The sequence below is a fragment of the Galeopterus variegatus genome, unplaced genomic scaffold (assembly GCF_000696425.1).
Source record: "Galeopterus variegatus unplaced genomic scaffold, G_variegatus-3.0.2 Scaffold1517, whole genome shotgun sequence".
Taxonomy (NCBI): domain Eukaryota; kingdom Metazoa; phylum Chordata; class Mammalia; order Dermoptera; family Cynocephalidae; genus Galeopterus; species Galeopterus variegatus.
Window position 1 is genome coordinate 222,369 of NW_007727628.1, and position 10,132 is coordinate 232,500.

The window sequence follows — 10,132 nt, forward strand, 5'->3', positions numbered from 1 at the left end:
ATATGCACAGAAATCTCACTTCTATCCCTGTCTCCTCTCCCTCCTGCCTACTAGAGGTAACCTTTTCTTTTCCTCAGTTTTTCTTCTAGTGTTTCTTCTCCTTGAGTATTAGAAGATATCAAATATTTCCTCCCCCTTCCTTGCACACAGTGAAGCATCCTGTACACTGTTCAATGCTTTGGAGTGTCCATTTGGATTTTCAAAGCTATTTCTAGGACTTCTTGAAGATGCTTCAGGAGGAAGAGAGACCAGGCGCAGAGTCCACTGGTACTCAGATCAGCCAGTAGAGAGGTTTGGGAACAGGTCTCCCAGGTACATCATCCCGCCGTGGCACAAAACTTTCTTAAGTCACTTGCCCACCCCCTCACCCCGCCAAGGCAGGCCTGTCCCTGATTCTTACGCAGCAGGCAAAGGCAGCTAACACTGAACTTGAATCCAAATATGTGAGAGGGCCTAACCCAGTGATTCGGGCATATTTTCTCCTCACTGGGGAGTCCAGGCCCACAGACTGGCATTTATCCATTCTCTCCTCTGTGCTGTGAACGTTGGTCAGGCACCTGCTGGGCCTGGTGCTCGGCAGTGGGGGCAGGAAGACAGCAGCAGTGTCTGTGCTTCTTGGGAGGTCGGAGGTCGGGGCTGGGCTTGGCATCACTTCAGCCCACCTCCATGAGTGCCTGTCGGGTGCCCTTGCCACCCCCTTCAGAGCTCAGCCCCCAACTCGGAGAGGCAGAGCCTCCTTGGACTCTAGTTTGGGCCACATTCTCCTGCTGCGTGTTGCCATGGCCCTTCTTACAGTCGGAACTTTGTACTGACTTGGGACACTTGGCATGTCTCTCCCCTCTTTGCTATAAGCTCTTGAAGGCAGGGAGCAGTCATGTCCTGAGTGCACCATTCTGTACCCGGTGCCTAGCACAGGCCTGGCGCCTAGTAGGTGCTCAGTAAGTATTTGTAGTGACTACAGGGGCAGAAACAGGCTAGTAACATTCCAGTTCAATTGTCTATTAATTTCGCCCCTGCCCTCCTCCTCCATCTTCCCTCCCAGTCTGTCTGCTTTCAGATTACCCCCACCACACGCACACGCACAAGCATGCACGCACGCACGCACAGTGCAGTCCAGCACTCCCCCCCCACACACCCCTCCTGTGCTGGCTGATTGGTATCTGTTAATTAATGTTGCCCAGGGCCTCTCTCCTACTCAGAGACCTGATAAGGGAAATTGGATGTCCATTTCTATCTATCTTTTATTACGTCCCAGCTCCCTGGCCACCGCAGGCAGTCACACACCCTCTCCCCTGCCTGGAATCTGGACCACAACACACACACATACACACCTGACGCTCTGTGTCCCAGCCTCTCCCCTGAGAAGGCACATCAGTCAAGGCTCACCCTGTGAGTTGGTGTAGTCATTCCCACTCTTTTTGTTGGTCACCCACAGATTCCATCTGCCAGGTGGTGATCTAAGGCCCAAGTTGTGCAGATCGGGCTGGGAACTGACCATCCGACTGGGAGAACATTCATGGGATAAGGGTAGCCTGATAGGCGACAGGACTTTCAGCCCCAGGAGTACTCCCTGAGGATGAGCAGTCATGCACTGGTTGGAAAACAAGGAGGAACCGTGGTCGAGATGGGACAGATGAGAGGTGGGAGAGGCCATGGAAGCCCTAGGAGATGGGCAAGTCCAGAAGCTTGGGACCACCCCAGGCCTCCAGGCAAGTCCAAAGAGGAGACGAGAAGGATGCCAATAGTGTGTCAACAGCAACGGCAGTAACAACAGCCACAGCCCTCGTCCACGCCTGGCTGAGGATTGTAGTGGTGCCACATGTTCTTCACGCATCCTCTCTCCATCCCCGTGGCACCCCCCATCAGAAAGCCAGGCAGGTTCAGTGCCACGTCAGCACATGAGTAAAAAGTACTTCATAGGCAAAACTACTGAAAAATCCCCGAATTTCAGTGGCACATAGAGCAAATAGTGTCGTGGACACTCTTCCTTCTTTTAATAAGTCCAGCATGGTCAGTGTTGGGACCAATCACTGAGTTTCTGCTTGAGCCCCCAGTGAGGTGACTGCCTGTGTTTAGTGGTTAAGATGTTTGAAAAATCAGCTCACTCTCTCTTTCACTCTCACTCTCCTATAAGTCAAGGTAATTAGTTGGCTGCAATTCCAGTATATTATCCTCTTTTTGCAACTGAAGACTTCCAGCTCATCATTAATAAGAGCTCAGTAAATATGTGGTATGTTCTTTAGTCAGTGTCTCATTTAGACCGCACTGAGTCTCTGAAGCAGGCGCTACTGTTATAGTCGCCCCTCGGTATCTGCGGGGAATTGGTTTCAGGATGCCCCATGGATACCAAAATCTGCATATGCTTAAGGCCCACAGTGGGCCCTGTGGAACCCACGGACATGAAAGTCAGCCTTCCATATCCACAGGTTCCACATCCTGCAACTTGTATTTTCAATCCACAGTTATGCAGAACCTGTGAATACAAAGGGCCTACTGTATATTTATTGAAAAATCTGCATACAAGTCAACCCGTGGAGTTCAAACCTCAACTGCATACCCATTTCATAGATGAGGAAACTAGGGTTTGGAGAAGATGCATGACTTTCACAAGGTCAGCCTACAGCTAGTAAATGGGGAGTCAGGTTTTAAGCCCAGACATCTCCAGAGTGCACTGAACAAGACAGTGTCATAATTCTGGAGCCTTCCCTATCCTGAATTTTCTTTCACTATGGAGTCAGCCTCCTCGATAGAATCCCACAATTCTAAGCTCACAGAACAGAACTGCTGGGTCATTGTCACATGGAGAATGGTGGTCTGGGCAAAGGGGNGCTCACAGAACAGAACTGCTGGGTCATTGTCACATGGAGAATGGTGGTCTGGGCAAAGGGGATCTGACCCCTGAGGGGACAGGCTGTACTGTAAGAGAGTGCCCTCTGACCCAGAGGGCTCTTGATCTCTTTGCAGCCTCAGGCCTTCTGCATGGCTGGGAACAGCTAAATCCGTAATTAGTTGGCTGCAATTCCAGTATATTATCCTCTTTTTGCAACTGAAGACTTCCAGCTCATCATTAATAAGAGCTCAGTAAATATGTGGTATGTTCTTTAGTCAGTGTCTCATTTAGACCGCACTGAGTCTCTGAAGCAGGCGCTACTGTTATAGTCGCCCCTCGGTATCTGTGGGGAATTGGTTTCAGGATGCCCCATGGATACCAAAATCTGCATATGCTTAAGGCCCACAGTGGGCCCTGTGGAACCCACGGACATGAAAGTCAGCCTTCCATATCCACAGGTTCCACATCCTGCAACTTGTATTTTCAATCCACAGTTATGCAGAACCTGTGAATACAAAGGGCCTACTGTATATTTATTGAAAAATCTGCATACAAGTCAACCCGTGGAGTTCAAACCTCAACTGCATACCCATTTCATAGATGAGGAAACTAGGGTTTGGAGAAGATGCATGACTTTCACAAGGTCAGCCTACAGCTAGTAAATGGGGAGTCAGGTTTTAAGCCCAGACATCTCCAGAGTGCACTGAACAAGACAGTGTCATAATTCTGGAGCCTTCCCTATCCTGAATTTTCTTTCACTATGGAGTCAGCCTCCTCGATAGAATCCCACAATTCTAAGCTCACAGAACAGAACTGCTGGGTCATTGTCACATGGAGAATGGTGGTCTGGGCAAAGGGGCTCTGACCCCTGAGGGGACAGGCTGTACTGTGAGAGAGTGCCCTCTGACCCAGAGGGCTCTTGATCTCTTTGCAGCCTCAGGCCTTCTGCATGGCTGGGAACAGCTAAATCCTTATTCCTGGTTGGGCCTGTGGGTCTCTGCACAGCTGAGGTGTCATTTTAAAGCACCAAAGCCTCCCCTGGTTTGAGCAGAGAGGGGCCTGGTAACTCCCCAGAGTGGAAGAGACCCTATATTGCTGCTTTCTGATGTTACTATGAATTCAGTCTTCTTAAATTACAAATGCATTTAATTAATCAAAAAGCCTCTACAGGGCTGGCCCGGTGGCGCACTGGAGAGTGCGCCACTTGGGAGTGTGGCGGCGCTCCCGCTGAGGGTTCGGATCCCATGTGGAGAACGGTTTCCGCTCACTGGCTGAGCGCGGTGCGGGTGCAACACTGAGGGTTGCGATCCCGTTGCCGGTCAGTAAAAAAGACTAAAAGGAAAAAAAAAAAAAAAGCCTCTACAGCTATTTGAAAATTACCATAGAACTAACCATAATAACGATAATAACAACTGTCAACATTGACTGAGCTCTTATGTAAGTCTTTTCCGTGAATTCCAAGTCTGACTCATTACTAAGTGAAGGACAGTGGGTCTTGCAGCTATATAAGGAGGGCCCCCCAGGCGGGATCTGGAGATGCTAGGGACATGGCCACCCTGCCCCCACTACCTCTGCTCTCCAGCGAGCCTCAGGTCTGCCCTCCTGACCAGATGCTGCCCTCCCTGCCCCGTTTCTGCAGGCTTCTCGAACCTCTCTCTGGGGGACCAGATGAGCCTGCTGCAGAGTGCCTGGATGGAGATCCTCATCCTGGGTATCGTGTACCGCTCTTTGCCCTATGATGACAAGCTGGTGTACGCCGAGGATTACATCATGGACGAAGAGCACTCGCGCCTGGTGGGGCTGTTGGAGCTCTACCGGGCCATCCTGCAGCTGGTGCGCAGGTACAAGAAGCTCAAGGTGGAGAAGGAGGAGTTCGTGACGCTCAAGGCCCTGGCCCTGGCCAACTCAGGTGAGGACAGATGTGGGGCCTGGGAGTGGGGAGGAGCTTCAGGTGTCCTGCGTGAGCGTGGCAAGCACACCTCCGGGACCTGGGAGCAGGGCCAACTGCAATGGGTGGAGATGACAAGATGCTTAAGCTTTTTGTCATCAAAGATTGTGCAATGGGTGGGCTGGAGTTAAAAAGATGGTGAAGGATAGCATTGGTTGAGTATTTCCTAAGCTTTTGGCATCTAGACCAGCACACTGGTTAAGGACGCAGGAGCCAGGTTGCTAAGGGTCAAATCCTGCTTCTACCACTTCGGCAAGTTGCTTCACTCTGTGCCTCAGTTTCTTCATCAGTGAAATGGGCACAATAAACAATTTCTACTCTATAAGACTACTAAAGGAGTTTATTTGTACATAATTACATTATGCTAACAACATGCCTGATGCAGTTAAATTAACTGAATTTATTTAGTTCTTTCAAACATCTCTATGCCTCATTTTACAGATGTGGAAACAGGCTTGGAGAGGTGAAAAAAATTGTCCAGGGTCACATAGTTAAAAAGTGTCAGAGTTATTACTTAAACCAAACTTGTCTGATTCCAAAATTGACCTGAGCCTACACTACCTCCTTGAACCCTTTAAATCAAATTGCCAGAGCACAAGAGAATAAAACCTTCCCAGCTGAGGGGTTTAGTGTGGTGTTAAAAAAGAGGACTCATTTTATTTCTTTAGCAACTACCAACTTCTGACTAGATTATTTGGGGAGAGGGTCTGGGCATTGGGTGATGCTGGTGAGTGAACTTGAATGCAGTTTCAGAGGGACTCCACGCTATCTGCAGGGTACTATGTTGGGTGCTGGGGGATACAAGAGAAGTGAATTGTCCCTGCCCTAAAGAGAGCATAAGTCAGGAAGGCATGCACATAATTCTTCTGCAGGGCAGTCTGGAAGAGTTTAGTCACTGAGGTCTGGGTTGGATGGACCCAAGTTCAAATTCTAGCTCTGATACTAACCATGTGACCTTGGGTAACTCAGTATCTGTGTGTGTTTAGTGGGGATATTCTGAGAACCTCCTTCAAGTACTTTTGTGAGTATTGAAGATTGACCTAAGATAAAGTACTTAGTCCAGTGCCTGGCCTAGAGGAATGTTCAATAAATATTAATTATTATCATTATTATTAATGTTAGAGGAAACAAAGTGTTATCAGCATATGGAAGAAGGAGAAATGGTTCCCAGATGGAAACAGTACACACGGGGAAACCAGCTGGTGTGCTCCATTCTGTCCCACTTTTACTGAAAGTCCCACATCCTGGGAACCCCTCCCCACCCCAGCCCACCCAGTCTGTGGTAAATGAGGACAGTTGGTTGCCCTAACACATGGCTTCCTGGAGAGTGCAGGGGTGCTGTTGATGGCTCACTCAGACCCCGTTCAGCGGGTTGTGCATCCCTCCTGCAGCTGCTAAGTTCTGCTGCTAGCAGCTCAGGGCTGCCCCCTACCCCAGACCCACTCTCCACTGCCTTGCCTGGAGGGTTATGTGCCCCCCTCTCTTGGCACCGTCAGCCAGTGGTGGCCCCACCCAGCGGAACAGAAAGCTGCATCAGAGCTCTGCGTGGGATCAGGCTGAAGCCAGGCCTCACCCTTGCCTGGTCATCCTTCCCTGCGCTTTCTGCCTCTCGCTTCCTTTCTCATGAACACACACCCTCCATAAATCCCTAAATCTAAACCCCTGCCTCAGGCTCTGCTGCTGTGAACCTGACTTGATATAGACAAGGGAAGCATTTTTTTTTTTTTAGTTCAAATCCTTTTTATTAATAATAAATGAATGCAAAACAGTAATTTAAATTTTATATGTCAATTCTATAGAGATCATTGACACCTTAAAATCCCACAATTGTAATGTACTCTTTGTTGGAGAATGCTAATGCTGTTTTTTGGGTTTTGGGGATTTGTTATTGTTTTTTAGTATAGGTTTAGATTTATAGACTAACTGAGCAGACAGTGCAGAGTTCCATATACCCACCCCTCTGTCCCCCCAACCCCAGCATAGTTTTCTTAGTTATTAACATTAGTGTTAGTATGGAAATTGGTTACAGTTCCTGAGCCAATATCGCTATGTTATTATTAACTACAGTCCATAGTTTCCATTAGGGTTCACTCTTTGTGTTGTGTGTTCTGTGGGTTTTGACAAGTGCATAGTGATGTGCCTCCATGATGATGTACCGTACAGTCCAGCTTCACCAGCCCGTGCTTCCCCTGTTTGGAGGAAAGCACTTTAACAGGCCTTTGCTCGGGGCATCATTAGGGTTCACTCTTTGTGTTGTGTGTTCTGTGGGTTTTGACAAGTGCATAGTGATGTGCTTCCATGATGATGTACCGTACAGTCCAGCTTCACCAGCCTGTGCTTCCCCTGTTTGGAGGGAAGCACTTTAACAGGCCTTTGCTCGGGGCATGGGGGAGTGAGAGGAGCAGTGGCTGGGAGTTCTGATGGGCAGTACAGGAGAGCAGAAGCCAAGAAAACATAAGAGTGAGCAGAACGGGGTGTAGGAAGGCCAGCCAGGCCTTGGAGGTCAAGTCCTCGATTCTGGACTCTCCCGAGTAATTCCTACCAGGCACAGAGCTCAAGCTTATATCGAGGGAGGCAAGTAAAGAGGCAGAGGCCACTCATCTGGCTCTTCCACCCTTACCCCTCTCTGTCACCCCACATCCCGGCCTTCTCTAAGGCTCCTTGACAGCAGGAAAAAATTCATAGCCATTGATTTTGTAATTAACAGTTTATCAATGCCATCAATACAGACTCTCTGATGGATTGCAAAGAAATTAATCTTGCAATGTTATTTTATTTCATTTTTGGTTGAAAGCAGCTGCCAATTTTGCCTTCCTTGGGAAGGGTAGGGGAAGGAGCAGTGGATGGGGACAGGGAGCTGGCGGCAGTATGGGAGTCTGGATGGCCAGGGGAGCGTTTTGGGTGCTTGCCCTGTAAATGGCTGAGCAAATAGGATTGGAGCCATGTTTTGTTTCCCAAATGGCAAAGAAGGAGTCCTCACTGCCTTGGTGACAGGGAGCAGAAAAATATGAAGGAGACCTGGGTATAGGGCCAGTAATGTCCCAGCCTTGCAAGGGTGCTTGCCACCAGTCTGAGTTGTCACAATAATGATAATAACAGCTAACATTTATTAGGTGTTTATTAAGTGCCTGGTGCTATTTCATTTAAACTTCATCACTACCCTATGAGTATGCATTCCTATTTGCTCTGTCTTACAGATGAAGAAATGATCTCAGAGAGGCTTAAGTAACTTGGCCAAAGTCACACAGCAGCCAAGAAGTTTAAGTCTTATATATCTCATTCTTCTGCTCCCCACCCAAGAGAAAGGGGTGAAATCCTGGAAGGCACAGGGCCTAGTGTGGGGGAGTCACTGGGGTTAGCCAGTTGGTACAGCTGCCCTTGGCAGTCGGGTATCCAAACCAACACGGCATGCGAAGGAATTGTCTTGCTCTTTTGAGGAGTTCAGGAGCTTTGTCTACCCTTCCTTCTTGCTCCACCCAGAGCCTGCAGCTCACTCTGATCACACGCACCCCACCTTCCCACTTGGCAAGTATTGGGCCCTTCAGTTCAGGATGGAGACCCAGGATCACTGAGGAATGTCAGAAGAATTGTGGTTATTTCCCCTCAGGACATGGATTCCAGGAGATTCCCTTTGCTTCAGCTTAGACCCAACTGTAACCCACCTGTCCGTGGGTGCCTCCCTGGCCTGCTAGGATTTGAGTAAACTTTATTTGAATCCCCAATTTGTGGCCTAAGTTCAAAGCCCTCCCCAAGATTTTAGAGAACTCCCGACAGCTCCCTCCACACCCGTGCCCATGTCCCCACCACAGCACAGCCTGACGCAGCGCTCAGCCCCTCTGTGTCTCTCTTCTGTGTTCTGTAACCAGGATATTGTCAGGTTAGTGACTGCACAGGAGACTTGAGGAGGTGGTGCCTGGCAGCAGCAGCAGTAATGACAGTAGTTAATAGTAATAGTAGTGGTGGTGGTGGTGGTGGTGGTGATATTGCCACCTAGGTACTTAACTTGTGACAAGTACCATTAACCCCTTGAGGTATTTGTTAGAGGTATTGCTGATAACACCAAGGACCAGGGTTCAATCCCTGTATTGGCCAGCCACCCCCCAAAAAAGAAAAACACAACCAAAAAAATAAAACCTTTGAAGTAGGTATGGCTATTATCCCATTTCACAAATGAGGAAAATGTGGCACAGAGAAGTTAAGTAGCTTGCCTCAAGTCACAAAGCTAGCAAGCAAGGGACAAAGCATTCCAACTCTTGCCAGTCTAGCTCCAGGGTCCACCTGGCACCTCCAGGGCACCAGACAGGTCTGCCCAGGTTCAAGCCCTCGGGGGTCTCCACTTCCACCTCTTGGTGGTCTCTTAAGAAATGTTCTCCATAGATCTAGGTCTGAGCCCCGGCTCTGTCATTTGCCTGTGTGACCTCAGACTCTCAGCTTAACCTCTCTGAGCCTTGGTTTGCCTCTCTGTGAAGTGAGGATCTTTAAAGACAGCCCTGCCCACCTGCCTCCTGCATCCCAATGACCCCCATCCCACGGGGCAGCCCTCCCTGGCTATGCCTGCTAACACGCACTGTGCCCGCAGATTCCATGTACATCGAGGACCTGGAGGCCGTCCAGAAGCTGCAGGACCTGCTGCACGAGGCGCTGCAGGACTACGAGCTGAGCCAGCGCCACGAGGAGCCGCGGAGGACGGGCAAGCTGCTACTGACGCTGCCCCTGTTGCGGCAGACGGCTGCCAAGGCCGTGCAGCACTTCTACAGCGTCAAACTGCAGGGCAAGGTGCCCATGCACAAACTCTTCCTGGAGATGCTGGAGGCGAAGGTCTGAGGGCCCTGCACACGGACAGACACACGGACGGCCCGATGCAGAGACCTCCACAGCCACCAGCCTCAACCTTTCACCCCCGTATTGCGGCTCTGAGCTGTCCCAGAGGAAGGGGTTTTTCACCCTCTGGCTGTGTGCAGACTCCCGGGGGCAGTGGGTGGGGAACAGGGATGGGAGGGCAGGGGCATGGGCTCATCTGTAACTGGCTTTTTCTTGGGTATGTTTTTCCTTCTCCATGGGCAGTGCTGAGGCCTGGGCCAGGGCTGACTCCCCTTGGGACTGGAGACCACTGGAGGAAGGGCCCCCTTTCCCCCACCAAACCACCAAGAGGCAGCATGTACATCTCCTAACTCCCCCACCCACCTCCTTCTATGGCCTGGGTGGTGGTGCTCAGCTCCCAGGACTCCGGCAAACTCAGGTTGGTGCCACCTGGAGGTTTTCCTTTCACAAGGGCAGGTTCTCAGGGGACAACAGCATCTTTCTTCCAGAGGCTCTGCCTGCTCTGAGGTTCTTTGGGGCCTTTTCCGTGGTCC

At 50.0% G+C, this 10,132-nt stretch overlaps 1 protein-coding gene across 1 annotated transcript in view; it reads left to right on the forward strand.

Annotated features, from left to right (window-relative positions):
* ESRRB (estrogen-related receptor beta) overlaps nt 1–9,602 on the forward strand; it is a gene marked incomplete at its 5' end in the record, with an annotated part of 55,418 nt that extends 45,816 nt beyond the window's left edge. Inside the window, 2 exons of the mRNA XM_008577459.1 lie at nt 4,470–4,739; nt 9,358–9,602. Of these exons, the coding sequence (XP_008575681.1) occupies nt 4,470–4,739; nt 9,358–9,602 (515 nt within the window). The remainder of the gene's footprint in view (nt 1–4,469; nt 4,740–9,357) is intronic.
* Nucleotides 9,603–10,132: the final 530 nt, after the last annotated feature.